Consider the following 25,467-nt stretch of genomic DNA (forward strand, 5'->3'; position numbering starts at 1 on the left):
CACTCACTGATGTTCTCCTGTTTTCAAACTGACTTTCACCCTAAAGGCTGCCCAACTTGTAAACTCACAAGTCTTCTCCCTGAGCATGGATGTATCTGCACTGCTTTTAACACACAGCTTTATGTCTATTGTCATGTTTCTGAATATGACACCTCCTTAACATAAACAGCCTTATTAAAGGGTGATCTCATAATTTTAAAAATATTTTGAAACTAAGGTAAAGAAAAGAAAGCTAATAAATTTATATTATCTGACTCATATAAAATGAAAAACTCTTATTTCCCAAGTATTAGTTTTTAACATTTAACATTCACTCTAGAACCTAGTCAAAAATTTCCCAGAAATCTTAGTATTTAAATATTTATTGAGTCTCAACTTTTCTGCTTAATACATTCTTTCTATTCTCTCTATGCCTTTTCTCCCACACCCGCTCCTCCGCCTCTCTCGCTCTCTCTCACACACACATACACACTCTTCAGGTCCCTGGACTGTTTCATAAAAAAAAAAATTCAGGGCATACATTTTCCACAAATGAAGCCACAAAAATTGAAAATCATTTCTGACCTTTGAAATATTCATCTCACTAAGATATAAAAATTGAAGGAAAAAACAGCCTCCTGAAAATGTGGCAAAAGATTAGCTACTCCTATTACATTTAATACCTTGAGGTTTATTTCAACTCAAAATAAAATGGCTTCTGTGATGTTAGCCTAAAACTTAGCTAATATATTATCCATACTCCAAAAAGGAAAGCTTGCAAACAAAGGAGACCACACAGTATTTGCTTCCAAGTCATTGAATAGTTGTATCAGGAAAATATATATATATACATATATATATGTGTGTGTGTGTGTGTGTAGAAATATTAAAGCATTGGCCAATATGAAATGAAATCTAGCTATGCCAGACAAACCCATTTCCTTTATGTACCTCAGCCTTCAAACTAGACTGATTTTTAAAAGGCTGCCTTTTACCTAAAGATATAAATTCACCTTCAACAGTCCTTCCTAAGAAGTAACTGAGTAGTCTCTGGAATCTGAAATTTGCATGATATGATATAAACTGTTTGAAAAATAAGGCCATGCTGATATTTTAAGGGATATTAAAAAATAGTTTATTCAGTTTACTCCAGTGATCTCCATACAGACTTAAAATACACTATATTTTAGCTGAAAAGGGACTTGGTTATTATCTATTCAATTTTTCATGTAAATATGGGGAAAACCAAAGCCCATAGAGCATATCCTCCTTCTCTACATCCTATAAATTTTAATGGCAGAGCAAGGAAAAGAAATAGGAAGCACTCTCTGTGTTCTGATTTCTACTACACTGGTAATACAGTTCTCCAATCTCTGTATAACATAAAATGTGAATTAAGTTAAACAAAATGTTGTTTATCTTCTACACTGTGTCAAGTCCTTTAGAAATTAAAGAAAAGAGGCTGAAGGTGCTGTGCCTTTGAGTAGCTTAGGGTCTAGTGGTGAAGGAAGTCATACAAACCCATGATGGGAAGAGAGAGTGAGACGACCATAGCTGAATATTGTACGTGGTGACACAGGGGTGAGCAGCTGAGTCCAGGTGAGACACCACAGTCAGGGAGAGTTTAACAGTGGAAACTGAGTGGGGTTTTGAAGGAGGAAACAGCATTTGACAAGTGATGACTGGTAAAGGAAGTCATGCTAGGGAAGGCTCACAGTCTATACAAAAGAACGTTAGCAAGAATCTATACAAAAGGAATATACATGTAACAACTGCAACAGTAACTGTAGCATAATGTCAGAGAAAGAAACCCAAGTCAGTAAGACTGGAATGAGAGTCAAGGTAGGAACCCTTATTAAGGGCTACAAATATTCAGTGAACCTGGGCAACCAAGGGAGCAAATGAACAGGAGTGACAGAACTGACTTTTGATAGAATGCTCTTTTTTATATATTGTGGCAAATCACTTAAAAAACAAATCAAAGGAAATGAAAACCACTTCTTAAAAAATTCAATTGAGAAATGAGGCTGGACCAAATGCAGTAGGATATTTAAGATTAGAATCATAGGACATAAGGCTGGTAAGTAAGGAAGAAGCAGAAAAATGAGAACAATGCAATAAATCATGAGGCTGAAAGAAGTGTTTGTGGGTCTACTTATTTTCCATTTTGCTTTCTTTGCCATAAACAACCACAGTGTCTATTAATAAATAAATATGTGGTATGATCAAACAATCTGATTCAGGATGGAGAAAATGACTTCTTACACTCAACCCTCATTCTCTTCCACCAGTGTTATGAATCCAAGAACTGGTTCACTTTTCTCTGGTCCTTGAAAATATGCTAAAAAAATTAAAAGGAAAATTCAAACTGCTTATGTAGTAATGAGGTCTTATATAGTACTCAACTATTTTTCTCTGAGCTTCCTATTGAACTACGGCTTTTTAGAGAGGATGATCTTAATCCAAACAGAACTCAGAAGTTTTGATTTTTTCGACCACCATCTTACTTCCTGATAAGATCACATTGACTCATCTCATCAGAAGACTGTGTTTGACTTCCTTCTATACCTCCTTTCCCCAAAGAACTGAATTTACTCTTTTGTAACACAGTCATGACTAATGCCTGCAGATGGTAACTTAAGCACAACCCCGATATTTTTAGTAGTTTTTTCCCCCAAAATAAGTCTCTTTGTACATCAAATTTTTGTATCAAAATTGAGCCACGTCTTTTTGTACAGAACTGCTGCCCCTGTTACTTAGGCAAACATCAGAGTACGACTAACACTGTCACCACCTGAAATTCCTAAGCAGCACTCATCACTCCAACTTCTACCACTCAAAATAATTACATTACTGGATGGAGAATCTAATTAAAATGAAGATCAAAGTTTCTTTGTAGGAAGCAGAAAAATCACTGCTACTAAGGTGCTTTGCCTTAATATTTTAAGTTGAACAACTGAAAGGTAAAAAGTGACATAAGGATGACAGCCCTGACCTCTGTGATGAAGCTTGATGGTAGCGATGAGAGCAGTAAACCAACATTTACCTGTTCAGTGAAAATACGTATACTCATCACAAATCCATGAGTTGAGTGTCACTATTTTGATTTTGCAAATGAACAATTTGAAAATCAGGAAAATTTAGCAACATGCTCAAGATCAACCAGCTGGAAACTCAGTGTGATTTTGAAGTCTGTATGTTTCTTTTCTTTTACTGTGTATTACATCTTAGACTAGCATTCCTCTGTTAATATCAGCTTTTCCAAAAAACAAGAAGTACTTATTATCTTATCCATTGCCATTCATTTGTTCAGCAAACACTTAACAAGTGTAACAGCTCTATGTCAAGCACATACTCAGCTCTTGAACATATAAAGACAACTTTGATAAGTACTATGCAGTCCAGTATGAGATTAATTCATGTAAAATAAATGATGGAAATACAATGACAAATACTAATACATATGACTAAATTTAACTGAGCATTTAAATTGTGCCAGGCACTCCTTCAGCTTCCTTATAAAATGAACTCATTTAACCCACGAAACGATTCTATGAAATAGACCTTGTTATTATTCCATGTTTGACAGGCAAGGAAACTGAAGGACACAGAACTTAAGAAAATCACCATAGAAGAGTCAGCACAAAGGAAGCATAACGTTAATTTTTCTAACAAGGATTTATCACATGCTTACGGTGTTACCTTCCTTGATTGATAATCAGGAAAGATCTCGAAGAGAATGAAGCATATGAATTGACTCTTAAATGATCAAGCTTCTCTTAATAAACAGATGAAGGAGAAAAGGGCATTTAAAGCCACAGAGACATCACCATAAACGCACCAACAACACTGCACTTTTGACAACTGCCTGCCATCAATCAGGTCATTTTATCTCCATGGTTTCTAACCTCACATGGCATTTAAAGTTGCCCAGCAATCCTATTTTTCTTGCGAGAGCTTTCTCCCCAGTGTCATTTCACGCTTTCCCATCCTACTGAAACCTTCAAATATCCCACTGCATGCTCACTTTTTGTACATGATTTTGCTTTCTATTTCACAGGAGCTAATCAAGTTACTGTTTGCAACCATCTCAAATTCCTGCAAGTATTTGTTCAGATTACTGCAGAAAATACTCACCCCCCCTTTGTGTTATTTATGTTATCTATTGATATTTTTCAAATAAGTAACATATAATGAACCATTATGTAACTATGTGCCACCTAAATATTCCAAAGTTCCCATGCTGGATAAACATGATGAGTCTGGGAATTATGGGTTCAGTAAATGTGTAAAGAAAGAGCTTTGTTCAACAAATGAGGATATACAAATTCCAGAGGTAAAAAATCAAAAGATTAACCAATTGACCAGTCTGATAACCCTTCCAAGTTTGCAGGCAAGCCAAAAGAGGAGCTGACCAACTGCTGAATCTTTCCTACTACAAGAAGCAGAACACTGAGAGCATAAACTCTTGTGCCAAATAAGAGAACTAGGGCCATTAGGCTGGAGAGTCATCTGACTCTCTCAGAGATGACATTAACATTAGCATCTGCCCTAAACTGATCCCTAGAGGAATGATTTTAGGGTCTTGCCATGCAAAAGGGTGACATTTTCAGAGAATAGCTTCTTCTGCAACATTTTATATTTCTGCATTGAAAGTTCACACATACCAATGCAGACTCATCTAGAAAAGGTCCTCTCTTCCTGTTTCTAACCAAAAAAAAAAAGAAAGAAAGAAAGAAAGAAAAGTAAAAATAAAAATAAGAAGGAAAAATGAGATCAATTTACATAATATTCCTTATTTTGACCATTGTACCCTCATAAGTGAGTTTTGTAGTTTTGCTGAATGTTTGTAAAAATTACAGAATTTAGCCCCTGCAGGAAGAAGTGCTAAGAAATCTAAGATTGGTTTCTCTCTTCCAGTTATAGGCTCTAAACTTACCACCCTAACTGTATCTTTGCTTATTTTTTACATTATTACAACAGAACAAACCCCTTTCCTATGTTAAGGTCAGTGTCTCCATCTTTGTGCAGAATGTTGTCCCATCTAACATTTTCAGAGACCTAGCTCTAGAGATTCTTCTTTCTATTCTCTGTATTTTCAAATATTTCTTCTGTTCTGGCTCCTCTCCTTTAGCATTTAAACATGTTAAGCTGTGTCACTTATAAGCAAACAATGATTTGTTTTTTATGCAAGCCAGTGGACACTTCTCAGTCAATGCTTTGCTTTATTTGGCCTATCACACTTTAAAACCCTGTATCTTACGGATATTCTTAATTTCTCATTACCCTCTTCCTGTCTTTCCAGTGATTCCTTTTTTATTTCATTTCTGAACTCTTTATTTCTGATTGATACTCCAAATATTGATATTTCAGATGACATGGTATTAAATGTAAAAAATCCTAAAGACTCTCACACACACACAACTATTAGAGCTAATGCATGAATATAGTAAAGTTGCAGGATACAAAATCAACATACAAAAATCAGTTTCATTTCTACACACTAATGAAATACTTGGAAAAAACTAAGAACACAATCCCATTTATAATATTAAAATACTTCGGAATAAACTTAATCAAGGAGATGAAAGACTAGTACACTGAAAACTATAAATTGTTGATGAAAAAATTAAAGAAATCACAAACAAATGGGAAGATATTCCATGTTCATGGATTAGAATACTTAATATTGTTAAAATGAGCATACTACCTGAAGTGATCTACAGGTTCAATGCAATCTGTATAAAAATCCCAATGGCATTTTTTACAAAAACAGATTAAACAATCCTAAAATTCATATTGACTCAAAACAGTCCCTGAATAGCAACAGCAATCTTAAAATGAACAAAGCTGAAGGTATCATGTCCCAGATTTTGAAAGCTACTCTAAAGCTACAGTAATTAAAATAGTACAGTATTGGCATAAAAGCAGACATATAGATGAATGAAACAGCATAGAAAGTTCAGAAACAAACCCACACATATATAATAAATGGATCTTCAACAAGGTGCTAAAAATACACAATAGGGAAAGGACAGTTTCTTTAATAAATGGGATTGGGAAAACTAGATATCCACAGAAAAAAATAAAGTTTGACCCTTAAATTGTACACAAAAATAAACTCAAAATGTATTAAAGATTTAATTGTAAGACACAGAATTATAAAACTCCTAGAAGAAAACATAGGTGAAAATCTTCATAATTGGGGTGGGCAAAGATTTCTTGGATATGACACCAAAAGCACAAGCAACAAAAGCAAAATTAGACAATTGGGGATACATCAAACTAAAAAGCTTCACAGCAAAGGAAACAATCAACAGAATGAAAAGGCAACTTAAAAATGAGAGAAATATTTGTAAACCATATATCTGATAGGGAATTAATATACAAAATATACAAGAAATTCCTACAACTCAAACCAAAACAAAACAACCTGATTCCAAAATGGATAAAGGACTTGAATAAATATTTCTCCAAAAGAAGATATACAAATTGCCAACAGACACATGAAAAGATGCTCAACATCACTAATGATGTTTATCAGAGAAAGGAAAATCAAAACCACCATGAGATACCATTTTGAACATGTTGGGATGGCCATTATAAGAAACAAACAAACAAAAAAACCCACAGGAAATAAAAACTGTCAGCCAGGATATGGAGAAACTGGAACTTTCGTGCACTGTTGGCAGGATTATAAAATGGTACAGCCTCTATGGAAAACAATATGAAGGATCCTCAAAAAATTAAAAACAGAACTACCATATGACACAGTAATCCTACTTCTGGATATATATCCAAAAGAGTTGAATTCAAGATCTCAAAGAGATCTGCACTCCCACGTTCACTGCAGCATTATTTACAGCAGCCAAGATACAGAAACAATCTAAATGTCCACCAACAAGTGAATGGATAAAGAAAATGTGAATGGTGAATAATTACTTTTGAAAGGTAAAAAAAGGAAGCTTCATTTTGACAAATTATGAGGAAATAGAGCAATCAGTATGATTCCCACCTTATAGCAGTAGTTTAAAACTGCTCCAAGAAAGAATACAATTTGTCTTATTCAACATGTCAATAACCTCAAAGCAGCTTGATTTTATACATAATGCATTAAAGAAAATTATATTTAATTTTGGAATGGTCTCCCTTACATGGTATCTTAAACATTCAAATAATAGCACATGCACTTGTAGTATATGCTTTAATTAATAGATTGTCTTAATCACTTTGTAGCCTGTTACTTTCCAAAGTAGATAAGAGTTTCATAACAAATGACAAGCTAAGGATTCAAATTGTAAAGTGCTTAATTTTCTATTTAGATTTTAACTAATTGCAAATAACAAGGTCAATGTCACTCATACAACATCCACCCACTGAAACTTCATTTAAAAGCAGAAAGTCTATCTCTATTGCCATGTTTGAGTTGACTCTGCAGGTTTAAAACATCTCTGAATTCTATTAGCTCAAACTCAGTTTGAGTACTTGAAAATCAAGAAAATGTTTAAGACTAATCATTAGATCACTACTGTAAATTGTATAGTAAGCACTGAGAAAAAACTGAGGAGTTGAAAAGTACTGTTAAGTGGGCAAAATCACATACTATTATAGTGGGTCACTAGCTCTATAGGAATGGGTATAACCAGCTCCTTGAAAGATTTCATCTCTTCCCATTTCCTACAGGCCTGAAAAGGGGACCATATTTTAGTCAAGATGCACTCCTTAATTGGTAGGGTTTATATAGGTATATACCTTAGGGCCCATTAGCATTAATCACCAATGTGTTTTGGCGCTGGATAGCAATGCTGGAGATTTGAAAGAAATTTGTATTTTCCCAAGAGACAACCCCACAACTCAGAATATGTCCTAGCTCCTCCCACCATTACGCTTTTAGGGTTCCTTTGAAAGATAACTCTAAACGGGTCCTTAGTGCAGAGGCCAAAGAAAACTGAGGAGAGTAGACATTTGGAGATTCAAGCTAAAGCAAATGTAGGTTTTCTTTTTCCTTTTTTTTTTCAGAAACCTACCCAAGGCCAGGCTTCTCATTTTAGTACTTGGGAAGAAGTCCCAATTCTCTCAAACATTTCTTTGCATTTGTCATTTTTAATTTACATTACAGGAAACAGTAACAGTAACAGTTTCATTATATTTCTGTCTCTGATCTCAGGGATGATAACAGCTGGAATGCATAAAATGCTGTGCTAACAACTGACCTGGGGAGGTACCAACTTTGCATATTCTGAAACAGAAATGGGGAGAACTTGGAAGCAGCACAAGTCAAGTCTTCTGGGAATAAACGTTGTGTACTTTACCAATTCCAGTCGGCCATGTTTTTATCCTCCACATTAGTGTCAAAGGGACATATCATGCTCCTTACTTGTGCTCTCACAACATCAAAACTCTCTCTGAATTCTTTCTATGAACTTGATAGGAAAACTGGTTTAAAAAGGAAAAGAAGGAAGAATGTAGAACTGTAGAACAGGGTGAGTCCTTTTCCTCTTCTACTTTCTGTTTGGAAGTTTCGTTTGTTTGATTTCTTCTATTCAGGGGTACTTATGAGTGAGGCGGAAGACTAGCCCCAGAGACTAGTCCCCTTAATCTTGACATGTGGGAATCTTCAATATTATGATATTTGACTGAAATAAAGAGGGTGAATGACTGTGTAGACTATGCAAGTACATAAAAAGTGATATCCATCAGGAGCTCCAGACCACCTGAAGGACTGGACACTGTCCTAGTTACACTTAAGAAAAAAAAGAGTGAGACTCTTCTCTGAGAGGAGTCTGGAAACTGTAAATATAATAATAACTTCTGCAGCTAGTTTCAGAAAAGAGATAGTTACAGAGCCTCCTAAAGACTGTACCATTGGTTATAAATTAACAGCTAAGTGTGTGTGAAGGCAGTGATGGTCCAGCCTTTGGAGTAGACAGAGCTCTAGTGACAGTAACACTTTGACACCAACGTATCAAACAAGCATTATCACCTGTAGTAAGATACGTAAAAGGAAGGAAAACTTTAAGTTAGTGGGCTAAATTGTTAATTTAAGAGGGTGAGGCTAAAACTCCATAATAATACATTGGCAAGAGCTAAGCAATAACACATACTCCTCTCCACCTTCAAGACTGTCACCTCAAATAAATGACTATCTAATATTGTAAAGGAAAGTATGAGGTAGATTCTACCAGGAGAAGAAATCATGCCTGCTTTTTATCAACCACAAATTGAATGGTTATCCATAGTCTAGTTTCATGAGGGCTAAGTTACCTCTCATCTACTCAAATGGTATATTATTAGACATGAGGGCTGTGCCAAATCACAGTTGCTTGGCAAAGAAGTCCTCACTAGTTTAATGTAAAATGTGAAGCATCTAATGATACTGTCAAGGGGTGTAAGTAGACATACAGTGAGGGTCAAAGTGCAGTGACCACTTCTAGACCCTATTGGCAGGGTCTTGTCCATAACTGGCAAAGTTAAGAATCCTACATCAGCTTAGTTTCATTATAATCTTATTCCCCACTTAAAACTTTCTATTCCATGGGGAAAAGTGAGATGAACAATGAGATAAGAATGATGCTCTGCTACAACAAGGGAAAGTCCTAGCACAAAAGTTGAGCCTTCAAAGGAAGGAACAACTAAAGTGGGAATCAAGAATGGTCAGACAAAAGAATTAATGAAAAAGCAATGAACAAGACACTACCTCTCCATGGATTTCCTGTGTATTTCTCAAGCAAATCTATGTGAATCTTGAATGTTGTTGATGCGAACAAATGTATCTTTCGTTATCTTATGATTTGGGGAGATGGAAACTTGCACAAGACTCTATGCCTAACAGGAAATTATCCATTTGTTGAAGTCTTCAAATAAATTCAAATGGTGAGTAGAGATGAATTAATCAATGTACACAGCAAAATGTCATCTTTTATAAGTATTTGTTTAGCTGAATGTCATGTATGGTCTCATTTTATTTCTGCATCATCAATAGAGCAAAGTTCTTGAGGTATTTTTCCTTGAAGCAGAGGAGTGATAATCTGTTCTTGTCAACACACATGGACCACTGTGTTCAGCTAGGAAAGACATCTTAACACATTTTCCCACTAGGGACTTAAACACAGGTCTTTAGTTTCCTCAGTTGGGTGTTTGAACAATTTGAGCCAATGAGGTTCACTAGTGAGGAAGAGAGAACCACAGGGGAAGTTCATACTATACTGTTCACTGTTGGAAATCGCATTTGAAAAAATACCTTAGGTAGGTGACTACCACCCACCTATCCAAATATTAAAGACAGCAGTAGAGTTGGCAAAAGAATACTAGTAAATGAAGGAGAAGATATTCCTATCAAGTTCTTACATGATTTTTTTTGTGATATACATTTGGTATTTACAGATTTGGCAGTCTAATGTGTGGCTAGGGCTAACTTCTCTTATGTGACAAAATTCTGTGGAAGTCAAACTTTGGGTGTGTATGTTTATTTACCTGCCCAGTTAATTTTTTTCTTAGAGTATGTGAGATTTCTTTAATAGGTTAATGTGGATTAAAATAAATTATTATTCAAAATACTAGATTCCCCTTCCAGTTTCTTTCTCTAGCTAGACACTGTTTTCTTGTACTTAACTTTGCCTTGCTTTACTGACATTTGGTATCCCCTGTTCTCTTGCAAAGAACAGAAGTTACGAACAGTGAAGTAGTTCTTTGATATCACGCCCTTATCTAAGAATTAGGTAAGCAACCCACAAGCTTCCTTCCAAAAGAGGCACTCCTGATCAAGAAATCGTCTCTTTAGAAAGTTATAGAAAACACCATGCCACAGGCCTGTGCCCCCATCAATAATATTCAGAGCAAAATCAAGCAGAGATATTTAAATTAGATTTTCAAAAAACAACCTGGAATTTTAGGAAAAAATAAAGTAACTTAAAACAAAATAACAAGGGAAACTTAATGAGACAGGATGGAAGAGAGCAGGGCACAACCATTCAAGGAACACTACAGCAATTAACATCAAAATGGCAAAAGATTCAACCCCCAGTAGGCCTTGAGGCTCAGGATGATGAGAGATTTAACTTCTAGTAGATCTTGAGCTTCAATATACGCCCATTGTAATATATTAACATGGTAAATAACACGCCCACAGGCACCATGGAAGAACAAAGGCTAGCCACAAAAGGTTCAAGAGTGGGAAATGGCCAACTTCCTGGGAATCCCAACCCCTTCCCCAGGCTACTTAGACTGGTTCTTCCACTTATTAGCATATGAAGCCACTACACCCAAAAAAACTAGCAACACGGTGCCTCACAGCCACCTCTCTACCTGTTGGAGACAGCCCGCACTCTGTCTGTGGAGTGTGTACCTACTTTTAATCTGAGCACCCAACCCCCACACCTCGAGGCCTTTCTCTTGCCTTTCAATGTATCTCCCTGAATAAATCTACCTTTACTCAATTGCGGCTCGCTCTTCAACTCTTTCCTGAGCTAAGCCAAGGATCTACACTTGGTGGGCACGTCCCAGGGGCTCAACCGAAGCCTGGGACACAGCCCTCCTCACGTCCCACATCTGTTTTCCTGCATCACTAAAATACAGTCTGACAATTAAGAGTCTCAGATTAAAGTGCAGAAAGGAAGGTACATTTTAGACAAAGGGGGCCCTCTCAGTGCATAGATGCTAGCTGTCCACCATCATGAGAAAACAAGGGATCATGCTGGTAGATTCGGTGCTTCTTTTTTTTTTTAAGTATGGTCAGTTGATGCTTAATTTTTAAGTCAACTATTCACCAGCTAGAGATCTTTTAATACTGAGTAATAGCTTTCTAATACCCACCTTTCTTCTCTCTTAATTGCTCTCAGGAGCATGACTAATTTAAAATTACCTGTCTCTGATAAAATCTTATACTCTTGGGACAAAATACTGAAATAACTATATTTCTACTTTATCAAAACCTTTTTCTCAGTAATAAATTATCTCTGTACAACAGAACATCCTAGAGTCTTTCTGTGAAAAAGCAAAGCAATCAAAATCTAACATTTTATAGGAGAAACATGTTCCAAAGTGGGATTAAGAAAGCTGTAAACTGTATATGACCTTTCAACAGCCTTCGACTCTGGTTTGAAACACACGATAATGTTAGCTCCCTGATGGTGGATGAGAAATGCAGCCCTTAAAAGACAGTGTTTTATAAGATGCAACTCTTTACAGCAAAGATATTTGCTCTCAAAATGAAGTGAATAATACCAACAAAAATCTTGCTTTTCCAGAGAGGAGTGAAAAAATCCTATTAAATGCTTTGGAGAAGACTTTATTTTCAGTAAGCAAACGTTGCCCAGTTAATGCAGAAGCTTCTCAAGTTTCCAAATGTTTTTTACTCTAGGAACCCTCCCTCCTTTCCTTCTCCAGGAATTCTGCTACCTGAATATTAAAAGAAAAAGAGAGAGAGAATCTCTATACTAAGAAAAAATTAGTAACTCCTAGTTTTGGATTAACAATTAAAAATGAATTTACATTTTTCCTAGCTTATATCATTCTAGATGAGTAAGTGGTAGTGTGAAGGAAAAGCCGGGGTGATCTAACAAGATAACTCACAAGTCTAGGAATGTGAAGGAGAGGCTGGGCTGGTCTAACAAGATAACTCACAAATCTAAGTATTGGAATACTGATATGAGTTCTGCTAGACTAACTTGTAAATCTAAGTTATTTAGTGTTGGTTTGCTGTTCATGTTTTTTCTAGCCAGCTGGGTTTTCAAAGATCTAGCTTTGGAATGTTGGTTTGCTGCCTCCCTGCCTCCACTTTTGTGATGATAATGCTGCTAAAGCTGTTCCATGCCTATTGGCCGAATACCCCCAAGCTTGTACTTTACCCTATAAAACCTCATGTGCACATCTTGAAGGTGCTCAGAGCTTCGGAGCAGAAGCCCCTCTGAGCCCGCCGGCGTAATACATCTGAGTGCTCCAACCCTCCGAGTGGTGCTTGTTTCTTGGCTGGCCTGTCGTTTCCGTAACAGTAGATGAATATTGTAATGAAAAAACACTGAATGCAAATTCAGGCAATACAATTTCCTGTTCTGTCTCTCTCCTGTATAGGCTTTGAAACCTTGAGCAATATCCCTTGACCTCTCTGAGCTTCAGCCATTAAATTAAGAAATCTTAATGTGCTTTGAAAATTATAAAGTTCTGCACTATATTATTAATAGTTTTTATTATTCATTAATTACTCAAACTTCAAGAAAAAGAGGTATAATCCTTTTGCTCAGGTGGTTTATAATCTATTTTGGAAGCAAAATATGTGTACACACAAAAACAATAAATATAATACCAATCTAATGACTTGGTGATAGATCTGCAGAGGATGACAAATTTGGGAAATAACATTCAGTAACATTGGTAAGATTCAATAACTGCAAATTGGGAATTTAATGAAAATCTTTTTTTCCCATGTGATTTGGGAAAATGTTTTAACATTGTTTGAAACTATTTTGGTCTAAAAGGAACTCCATTTGTGAAGAGATAACAGTATTTTCAGTTTGAGACCTACTGAATTTGCTGTGAGAAATATTTATCTTGTGAGCAACTGTAATTATGTGACTGAATTGGAGAGGATCATCCTGGAGGTATTTTGGTTCAATAGTTAAAACAATTAAATTATAAGTATGGATCATATTTGGAGAATGATCAGGAATCAAGGGTAGAGCCTTTACAATAAATGCTGTAATACTGAGACAGCGGCAAGGAGAAAGCAGATGCCAAGAAAAGGCTGAATCACAGATGGAAGAAAGAAAACTGAGAATGAAAATGCCAATGCTATAGGACTTGAGAAAGAATTCTGATACTAGAGGATAATGTTTGAGAACGATTTTTAGTAATACGGCGAGGCAAAGGTGAACCTCAAACCCCCAAAGTTCAATAATAAAGTAGGCAATTACCTTGTAGAAGCAGCAAGGATGGTGACTGGTCATCCAGGAGTTCGGCAGGTAAATGAAGGAGAACTATCTTGACGGTGAGGAGGTAGCCGAGCTAGGAAAAAATGTGTAGTGTCAGAGAGACTTCAGCACGTTCAAAGGTAAGAAGGAAATAGTCATTAGAAGAGGAAAACTGAAAATATTGAGAATGAGAGGCTAAATCTGGGATAGACTCAAGGAGGTGCAGATGAAAAGAGAAGAGTTTACTTGAAAGAGAAAGAAAAGCTTGTCCTCCTGAGCTACGTGGATTTGAGAGTGTTGTCAGTGGAAGGTAGAAACACAGGTGGGAAAGGATGCCAGGTGGTCTCAATATTTCTTCTTAAGTAGAAGGTAAGGTCATTCGGTACAGGTGAGAATGTGGAGAGTGAGAGAGGTGGAAAGCTAATGAGAAGCTCTCAATAGGGATAGGTATCTTTAATTTTCTATTAACTAGACTACTGTAGAAATTGAAGTTAATTTGTACAGAACTTCTTGTCATGCAAATAATTATTGCCCAGAGCCATGCAAGTAAATTTCATTTACTATACAACTGATTTCCCTTCTCTAGAAAACATTTTATTGTGCTATGGGTTATTAACTAGTTTTATATTTATTAGCAAATGTATTTCAACATCCCCACTTGCCTATATCTCTTTAAATTTCTCTTTTTAGCTGGTTTTAATATCCAAGTCTCTCCTTTATTTACTTGCTTCTATACAGCTGCTTTGTCTAAACATTTTAATGCTTTCAAATATTTATATCCTTGAAGGTTTTAAAAGCATTAAAATATTTTTATTTTTAAAATACATTTTATTATGCTGTAATACGAGAAACTGACACATTGCAGACTGACTATACTTCAATTAAAAAAAAATGAGAAAACATATATACGTGTTAATTGTATCATAGATAACTTTATATAACACATTCAAAGACTGCTTACTTCTTAAAGAGTTCCCTAAACTTGGAAAATCCACCCCAATACCCACCCCAACCGTGTGACCTTGACTAAAGATAAACATAAATTTGGTCAACAGTAAGAGGACATTTTGCAAAATGTAAGTAAGATGGAAGCTCATTTAGCATCCATAGCAGGTGAAGGGATACCTCTAGTTCCCGTATAAAATCTTACTTTAAAAAAACTGTGCTTCATCCACTGTAAGCTACCTTTTCCTCCAAAGACTGCCAAGCTCCCCTCCCCCTCCTATGAAGACTGAGAAGGAATTAAAAGGACATGGGGGTTGGAATGAAGTCAGAAGGAGGGATAGATGAGACAGCTGCTGCAGCTAGTGCTGAAAATCAGGTTTGGCCCAGAGGCACTTAAGCCAGAAGGCAACTGAGAGAGACACGTGCTTCCACTGCTGGCCAAGCCTCTTGCCCCATGCAGGGCTGCCCCAGTCATTAAGAAGGGCACCGTTTTGTATGTAAGTGTTTAATGGCCTGTGGTGATATTGTTAGCACATAAGGAAAACTTTTTTTTATGTCAAAAGATCTACATTTCTGGGGGAGCTCAGGTGAATCAAATAGCTGAGAAGCTTCTCCTGAAAAACTTGCCTCTCTGTGGAATCTGTTGCAGGTTTATTAGAACTTTTTGTTGCCTTTCATCTTACTCTTGGCTTATACAAAATGAGTATAGACTATTGGATATAACTGTTTAGAAACTGATATGGCCATGACATCCAGCCATATGTAATTTTTGTTATATAATTATTAATATAAACAAAATAATTACTAATTATTTTAACTAATTTTGTTATCATTTTCAAAGTATTATTCCATAAAACATTGAACATCAAACAAGTAAAATAATGGTCCTTCACAACATCCAAATGAATAGGTTTCAAATCTGATTTATAAAAAGTTATTGTGCATTCTTTGGATACTTTTATTATATGACCAGATAAAATTTAAAGTGTCTCAAGAATGAAATGTATGCATCTCCTATCCATGATAAAAGGCACTTCAAATATAGGAAGTTAAGCAGAGAAGAAATATTGGTTTAATAGATGAAAAAAGGGAAAAAAAGACTGAGATCTCTCTGGATTGTAATCTGGGAGATCAGGAAAAGATTGTGTAAAAAAAATCATTATTTTACCTAGAACCAAGTGCTCTTGCCCTGAGCGCCTTTTATATCCAAAGGATTTGTTGCCAAATTCCAGCAGTCTGTTCTACTATAGCATGATATATATGTTCTTACAAACATGTCTTTCAAAAATCCAGTTACAAAAACAGTTACTTTTAGGGGGAGGGTATAGCTCGAGTGATAGAGCATGTGCTTAGCATGCACAAGGCCCACTAAAAATAAACCAACCTAATTACCACCACCACCACTCCCCCGGCCACCAGAATAAAATAATTAAATAAATAATACACTAATAAACAGATACTTTTTTAAAAAGTTACTTTTGTGACTGAAAGCAATTTAACTGTTTTTTCTAGTTGTTCATTCTGCCAAAGAGAATATCTAGTCCAATTTTCTCTCTTGTTCCCTAAATTATGCCTTGTGAGGAACTGCTGGGTATGTTTACATAATAAAAAATGTGGAGCAGAAAAGGAAAAAAATAAGTAAGACTCGAAACCGGTGGAGGAGTGAATGTTGCAGGTCTGAAGGGAAGAGGTTGTGGGAAGAAAGGAGAATTTTATTAGTGTTATGTCTGGAAACATTTCACACGTTTTAAGACATGCATCAAGACTCTGAAATATTTGATGTAACTTTTGATTATTAAACTCTATTCCTTTGATCAAAATACTGCTTTCAGATTGAACTTGTGGCTCTAGAATTTATGACCAGTTTTCCTGTAAGGAGTAGAGTAGTTTACATCTGCCATAACTAAGTAAATTTTCCTCAGTAGAAAATCTCACTATTGAAGAGTTTTATTTGTTATCTTGAGTATTTTGTTAAAATTAGCCTGAGGAAAATAATTTGACTCATCAAAATTAACAGCAATAGTTTATTTACACTTCAACTCACACACTCAGAAGTATTTCAACAGTAATATTACCTTTGATCTTGACCTTGTAATTTTGCTCAGAAAAGAGTTCATAACTATCAAAAGAACAACAATGAAAAAAATCTACAAGACACACTACCAAGCCTCCAAGGATCCTGTCACTAGTGCTTTGTGAAGCCATCATGCTCCAGAAAAAAATTATTTTCTATTCACAGCAATCTCTGGCACTAGGAGAAATGCCAAGTTACGGAAACCTTTTTGTGATGATAGGAAAGATGCTACCTGGGCATGGAATCAGGCCGAAAGAGTTAGTAAGAAGAGATGGAGTCACCAAGAATGTTAAAAATGATGTGAAGTCCAGTCGTTAGGCCATTTCAGTGATCCAGGTATGAGTGGTGAAGGCCTGGTGTTCATGTGAATGGGCCAGAAGGGAAAGATTTTAGCAATCTCAATAAAGAATAGGAGGTAAACTAATGATCATATGAGAGCAAGGCTAGAAAGAAATTTTAAGAAATGTAAATATTATAGCCTGGGAAATGAAGAAACAAGTCGCACCACTGATAGACAATTTTTGTTTAAATTAGAGTTTTGCCCCAAGCTTCCTTTTTAGTATTCCATATTCAAATATCTAGAAGGAGGAAACACTACATAAAATTATGCAAGACTTTTTGTTTTAAATGGAAATGACTTATAATTTAAGTTCCAAATTTTAAAAGAGTGAATAATAGAGTCACTAAAAATATTCACTGCTGCATAAAGCAAAAATTGATGGAACAATAGTAGTTGTCATGGTTACCTGCATGCCATCACCACACTCTGTGATTATACAATTCATTCCTATGAATAACACAATTACAGCCTAACATAATACAAAATAATCTTGCAACAACGATACAAAAAAATACCCAAAACCAGAAACTATTTAAATCATCAAGGCTCACAGCTTCATAATATAAACTTGCATTCCTTGTGTAATTCAACTGTTTTATATGTGTTTCCTTAATTTTATGATCACACTTCATATAAAAAAGGACTAAATTATCCATGGGAGCCCAAACTTTAAAAAATATTCTTCTCAAAATATATAACCAAATCCAGAAAAGAAACAAACAAAACTCATCCGTTCCAAAATAGGTCAGTTTTATATCAACTCTTTTAATTAATGATGTGCTATTTATAGCTCACTTAATTTTCACTAATTTGCTTCTCCTAATATATTTAAAAATCTCTAAGCAGATATTACCACTGACAAATCCACCAATCCTTGTCTACCATGAAAATATTTTTGAATTGATAAACTTTTTAAAAATGTATTCAGTATTTAATTTTCATCTTATTTTATATAATATTGCATAACCCCTCTTATCTGGTTAGCTACTTGGTAAACTGAACATTCAAATTTACGCATTAAACTCCCTTTACAGAATGGCCACACAAAATCGCTCTTTCTAAGACAATAGTATTCATAGTCAATCTGACTGGACTCTACCATGTGTTTAAACATAAAAGATTGGAATTGAATTCGCACCATTAATGAATGGGGTTTCATCCATATGACTGATATTCTAGCTATGAAAACAGAACACTACTTCTAGATTGAATAATTGCATTGAATTTGCAGGGCAGAGGTAGATTAATACAAGAGGCAGCATGAGGTGAGTGAGGTGCTTAATACAGTACCTGGCTTTGAATCTGAAAATTCAGATTCCATTCTGCTTCTGACACTGATTTGACTTCAGGCAAGTCATTGAACTTCTTCGAGCCTTAGTTTCTTCACCAATAAATTGAAGGACTTGATGCTAAATGACTCAGTCTGGTACTAAAACATTATGATTGGAAGTCATTCCGTCTGCTGGTCACATAACCCTTCAGTTTCTAGGAATTGTATGTAAAAGATTTGCCAATATCTTCTTTCTGCCAACTTGTCACAGCTCTTACATGTACTGGGTAACTTCCAGATCAAAAATTATCCCACAGAATTTTGAACCTGGCAAAGTGAAGCATACTCTACCAAAATATCTGCACAATGTCCAGCAAAACAACAAAAGGTAGTATAAGCTTTTCAAAATCACATGTCTGGGCTACCTCTGCTGTGACTTATTCCCATATTCTACCCTGGCTCTTTCTCCTTTGGGGAACTTTGTTACATGTCTGCATCTTAAAGAAGCTAGTGAACCTCAGATTAAATCATATACACCTTTTCTGTGCTTTTATAGTCTAGGAACACTTCCCCAGATAGCAAATAGTGAGCTATTACTCTAAGAATGAAACTGAAATGCATCTGGTGGTATATCCACTGACCTTAACCCTGGCCTCTGACAACTGATAAGGATTTGGAAAAAAGTACAGGATAGCAGTGTGAAAGCAACTGTAATTTGTGATCTTGTGCAATCACTATGCCTCAAATCACTGCTGAAGACACTTTGAGAATTAGACAGAATTCACATTTAAGAATGAGTTAACTTCTGTATCAGCGTGGACTCCAGTTGTGTCTATACAGAGAGTAGTGTGATCAGTTGATTTTTTAACAGTTGTTGGCTTCATTCACCTCTACCTTTTTTATGACTGCATTGTTCCTGACAGCACATTTGGCTCACTTTCCTTTTTTCTCAGCCAATTGTTCATTGTTCAGAGAGCTAGACTGAAGATATCCTCCAATATGAGATGAGAAGGCGGCGGCAGATTAGGTTCCCTGAATATCATCTAAGGGCTTTCAAGTCTATGAAAGGCAGTGTCAATATAACGTGAAGAACGTGGCACTTGGAGGTAAATAACCATGGATTCCAGTCTCTTTTTGAGTATTTATAACAACAGACTTCATCTTTTGTGTTATTTTTATCATCAATAAAGTGTTTTCACAATACTCCCATCAATTGTTTTATGTTATAACTAAATGAGATAATGCAGTATGCACGCAAAGTGATTAACACAGACCTGAACACAGTAATTGCTCAATAATTAGGAAAGCAAGAGAAATGCAAACACATTGTGCAGGATAATAGTCAAGTTGTAAAATACTAGATTTTGTATGTGAATTTCCAAAACAGTATCTGTAAACAGTCATTCATTGTGAAGCTCATTATATCTTTCTATGTTTACTTTCTAGCTTAACTAAATTAAGCACTAAACTCAAACATTATGGCCCCATCTATACATTACACTCAAAAATCATTTATACGATAGTTGCTTACAGGTGCTTTACATGTACTTGTATTATCAAATTTGTATGTTTTAAAGTCCTAGTTTGGATTCAAAGAAATTGGCTATTGTGGCTGGTGACACAGCAAATCTGTTATCTATATAATAACAGTTTGTAAAAGTTATTGATTAAAAAAAACATTTCTCTTTGTCTATAAATTAAATGGTTTCCTTTTAAACTATCACTTCTTTGAGTCAGTGTAAAAATCATCTCCTTATGTTTCATGGTACATCTGCTCACCTTTCCTGGAATTAGCTGGCAAAAGGAACTCACAAGAGTAGCGATGTGCTTTCTGGGACACCACATGTTTTGCTCCATTGTTGGAAGACACTGTGAGAACCTGCAGATCCTTGAGAAGAGAAAGGATTTGCCACTGCAGGCTGTATTGGAATTGAGATCCTCTGGGTTCTGGACCAGCTCTCCTTCTCAGCACATCAGCCTCTTGCTGCTTCCCTCATATTTACAAATGAAAGTGGGAAATGGTTCATCTTTGTAGAATGTGAAGTAATAACGATGCTCTCTTCCCATTTCATTGAAATGGACGTAGGTAGAGTAGAGAAGTAGGCAATTATCGCCTTTCCTTTCTACCTTAGGTGTCGCTCGAGTGTGTGAGCTTCTGTTAGAATGTCATTTCTCTTCTATTTGCATTCCCTTCCCAGGAGTGTTATATAGTTGGATTTAAAAGACTGGATTCACAGACAGGATCTTCAAAGGAACAATGGACCAATGGACAACAACAGAATTGGCCATAGGGTCCCATAAAGTGCTCCAGGAATGAGTAACTATGGAGTCTTGCTTTCTCCTCATTCAGCTATGTTAGCAATAGAAGATTGCTCCTTGTGTAGAATTTAACAACTAAAAACTAGAAAAGATTTTTTAAAAGATAAATTGTCTATTGTTCTTTAATTTATATCATGCATATTAGAGCTGCTTCAGTTACTCAGTATATGTTTGTTGAATGAATGAACAAATGCTTCTGCACTGTTAGCATCACAGAGCTAACAGCCTGCACTGAACAGAAGTATGCAGTCTCCCTTATGACAAAAACCACATTTCTAGTGAAATGTTCTTTATTGAGGCTTTACCATTTGTTATGATCTAAGTGACTAAGAGAATACCAAATGCTATACTCAGTTTATGTTATAACAAATAGGAAAAACGAGTAACTGGGACTACACACGAGAAAAAAATTTTAATCAAAAAAGGAAACATCAAATTTAATTTAAAGAATAAAAACCCAGAAATTGTCTGAAAAAGCAATGGAGCAAATCAACTCCTGAAAAAGAGTTCTGCATCTTGATGATCACAGTTATTGGAAGACTTGGAGAAAAATTAAAATGCCATTTAGATTAAGAATTTCTAAGTTATCGGCATCTACTGCGAGAATGAAGACCATTCTCAGCAATCAGACTGTCGACATTCCAGAAAATGTCGACATCACTTTGAAGGGACGCACAGTAATTGTGAAGGGCCCCAGAGGCACCCTGCGGAGGGACTTCAATCACATCAATGTAGAACTCAGTCTCCTTGGAAAGAAAAAGAAGAGGCTCCGGGTTGACAAGTGGTGGGGAAATAGAAAAGAACTGGCTACTGTTCGCACTATCTGTAGTCATGTACAGAATATGATCAAGGGTGTTACACTGGGCTTCCGTTACAAGATGAGGTCTGTGTATGCTCACTTCCCCATCAACATCAGGAGAATGGTTCGCTTGTTGAAATTCGAAATTTCTTGGGTGAAAAATACATTCGCAGGGTTCGGATGAGGCCAGGTGTTGCTTGTTCAGTATCTCAAGCTCAGAAAGATGAGTTAGTTCTTGAGGGAAACGACATTGAACTGGTATCAAATTCAGCTGCTTTGATTCAGCAAGCCACGACAGTTAAAAACAAGGATATCAGAAAATTTTTGGATGGTATCTATGTTCCTGAAAAAGGAACAGTTCAGCAGGCTGATGAATAATATTTAAGTTGTCCGGGTACAGAAAGAGGAAGATGCCAGATGACTCTTCAGATTCATTTGTAATATCTTAAGGATAAATAAAAGCTGTGTTGATTGGGAAAAAAAAAAGAATTTCTAAATTATCAGCAAATCAACTTATTTCAGGAGTGGAGGAATTCTTGGTCATTTCTTAATATCAAAATGTATGTAGGTTTCTCTTTTGAATATCTTCTCCATTTAAAGAAGCAATTATACAAAGTCTTCTATTTTCCACGCAGGACAAATTCTTTGTTTCAGCCAACTTGCAATGGCAGGGCAACTAACACAACACCGTCTCCCTTGACAAAGAGCATCGAGATATTCTGTTTTGTTGATTTATACATCTCTTCATATGTTTTTTCATCAATGTCTATAGTTGTCAGTTTCTTCCACATATCCCAATATGATATTTAGATGTTGATCATAAGCATGTAACCTGCCTCAGAGCTCTCTGTCATTTCCCATTTTCACATAGACTCATTCATCCAGGCTGAGCCTGATGAGATCCAAGGGGCTCTCCAATGGTGTTGGTAGTTTGTTGCTGGTCCACATCATCTGCCATGTTTCAAACCCTCAACATGAGAAAATTTGATGTGGCCATTATTGACATAAAAAGAATCTGAAGAATCAAATAACCTTCCCTACAATTACCTAAGGTGAATATTCTTTAAAGAAATCATTCACTTACTTAACATTCAGTGCTAATTTTATGGAAGAGAATGTGCTAACAGTCTAAGAGTCTCCTTCCTTGAAGAGGTCACAGACTTGCAGACAGACAGATGGGGAAGCAAGCTTTGTCTAGTGAAGAAGGGGACACAGGAGACCTATAAATACCATGTCCTGGAAGCACAAAGGACTGAATAGCTCCTGTGGGCTATCACAGGAGGCCCTGGAGAAAGAATTAGCAGAGACAGAAGGAGTTTCTGGAAGAGAATAAAAGAGAAAGACATTGTGGGAAAGAAAATGGAATGAATAAAGGCACAGAAGTATGGAAGTAGAAGATACACTCATGAATAACATGGCATTTAACAGAGACCAAATGTAAGGCATTTAGGAAAAGAATTGGAGAAGATCATGCCTCATTAGCAGTTTTGAATATTATCCAGTAAGAAATGTGGAAACATATATGAATATTAATCAAGGGGACATAGTGGGATAGGAAGACAGAATTGGGTCCAATCTGTCCTTTCCTTGTCCTCTTATACCACTACTGCAAATGCTCATTGACTTTAATTTTACCCCAACTCTTAGTCTATTTCATAACTTGAGACATTTTGGAATGAGAATTAACTGAAATTGATGACAGATCTAATGTGGTGGTAGGGAGGAGAGACCCTGAAAGATCATGGGAATTCTGGACATTGTGGATAGGAATTATTGAGGAGTGTGCCTGTGCTAAGCAAGGAGTGAAATATAACAAATTTATGTGGGTCATCTGGTACTTGAAATACCTGAGGAACATCCAGGAACTGGAGGGAAATGAAACGACAAGAATGCAGGGAAGACTTTAGAGCCTGGTGGTAAAGTTTTAGGAGTCACTGGCATGCAGACCGTGGTCGCATGTGTGATTGTATTAGAAGAGAGTTATAAAACATGGGGAATCTAAAAAAAAAAAAAGGACACTATGAAATCATCTACAAAACAAAAACTGACTCGCAGACATAGTAAACAATTTTACGGTTACCTGGGGAAAGGGGCTGGGGGGATAAATTTGGAAATTTGAGATTGGCAAATGTTAGCCACTATATATAAAAATAATTTAAATAAAATAAGTTTCTCCTGTATAGTACAGGGAGCTATACTCAATATCTTGTAATAACCTTTAATGAAAAAGAAGATGAACATGAATATGTGTATGTATATGCATGACTGGGACATTGTGCTGTACACCAGAAACTGACACATTGTAACTGACTGTACTTGAATTAAAAAATAATAATATAAAATAAAATAAGGAGAGAGGAGAACCTTGACTAGAACCCTAGAGAGTACTGAGCAGATGATATAGGACCAACGGACATAATAGTATTATGTATGCAAAAGAAGAGAATGTTTCAAGTAGAAGGCCTGAGTCAGCAGCAGTAATGCTACAGAGGACAAGGAGGATGAGATCACAAAGGATCTACTAGATTTTGCAAATTAGTAGCTAAATTTTGTTACCACCAAGACCTGCTTTAGCACACTGGTAGGGTGAAGTGTGAATAAGACTTGAACAAGAGAAGGCAGGGAAGTATTAACTTCTTCTGCAAAAAGTCTGTCTATAAGGTGAAAGGGAAACCAGCAAGGTCAGTGGATCTCTTTTGATGCTGGTTTTTTTTTTTTTTCCAACATTCAATTGTTTATTTAGAATTTCATCAGGAAACTGGGGATCTATCCATGGGTCACCTTAGAGACATGTGATCAGAACACTGACCTACTGAATTAACCAAACTATCTTCCCCTTATTCTTTCACAATCCATTGCTTAATGATGTACTGTTGTTGTAGATTAAATGTGAATCAATCATAATTACAATTATCTTGCCGAAAGGTAAAACAAATTTAACAAATGCATCTTTCCTGAAGTCAGACACCTATATTCCCAAGTATATAAAACTATATTTCTTAAAACTATATTTAAGACAAGTATATTTTGAATTCAAATAACCTTCACCATCATCCAGAAAACTTACCTACCATTTTTGTTTATGTCATGGATATGAAAATATCTTGAATTAGGAAAGAATCAGTAAAAAGATATTTAATAACAATCACTGCAGACCCTGTTGCCTTTTTGGGTCCTCTTGGGACAACTGGATTGTGTTAAAAGACAATGCCATTCCAAGAGTCTTCTAGAACTATGGATTCTTTCTTAGCAAATAACAGATTTCTCACTCTTACTCAAGGAAATGATGAAAGTATTGAATAATCAAGGGGTTTCTCATTTATGCATTGAGTTAAAAAGGATATTTACTATTACTTATCACTGAGATGAAACAAAGAATCTAGTTATTAACAAATTTTCAAAGGGATTGGACTAAATAGAATATTAATTATGTTCCTAAGGAAAATATCTAGAAATAAACGTTTTTTTAGTAAGTGACTTTCAGAATATACACAGCCAAACTTCCCTTTTACATATCCTTTTGTAAATTTTTTGAATTGAATGTTAAAAATTAAGTAAGTTTCTTATGAAAAGGAAAACATTTTGATATACAGATTCATTCATTCCCTGTTCTGAATAAAATGCTATTTTTAATTTCAAACAGATATTCATTTTTTACTTAAGAAAAACATCAACTAGATGAGGCATAAGGCAATAAAAATACTTTGATAACAGTTAATTTTTGTGTGCACTGAATGAGAAATAGAATTCTTTATTGGAGAAATAATAATCAAAGCAGTAGACACTATAAAACAGGTTATGAAAAGTTCTTTATATATAAATTGCCCTTGTCCACAC

The 25,467-nt window shown here is 35.7% G+C and overlaps 1 protein-coding gene and 2 pseudogenes across 10 annotated transcripts in view; 1 reads left to right on the forward strand and 2 right to left on the reverse strand.

Moving 5' to 3' along the window:
* The window catches only part of ZNF804B (zinc finger protein 804B), a 775,441-nt gene that overhangs the window by 223,512 nt on the left and 526,462 nt on the right, over positions 1–25,467 (reverse strand). For 9 of the 10 annotated variants that reach the window (XM_072965052.1, XM_072965053.1, XM_072965049.1 and 6 more), the window contains one exon: positions 13,887–13,977. The exons of the other annotated variant lie outside the window; for it this stretch is intronic. In XM_072965052.1, the coding sequence (XP_072821153.1) occupies positions 13,887–13,919 (33 nt within the window). In that variant the 5' untranslated portion in view covers positions 13,920–13,977. The remainder of the gene's footprint in view (positions 1–13,886; positions 13,978–25,467) is intronic. 10 annotated transcript variants of the gene reach the window in all.
* LOC102531481 (large ribosomal subunit protein uL6 pseudogene) lies at positions 21,423–22,115 on the forward strand (annotated as a pseudogene).
* Positions 22,281–22,588, reverse strand: LOC140697575 (U6 snRNA-associated Sm-like protein LSm3 pseudogene; annotated as a pseudogene).

Source organism: Vicugna pacos, chromosome 7 (assembly GCF_048564905.1).
Source record: "Vicugna pacos chromosome 7, VicPac4, whole genome shotgun sequence".
NCBI lineage: Eukaryota > Metazoa > Chordata > Mammalia > Artiodactyla > Camelidae > Vicugna > Vicugna pacos.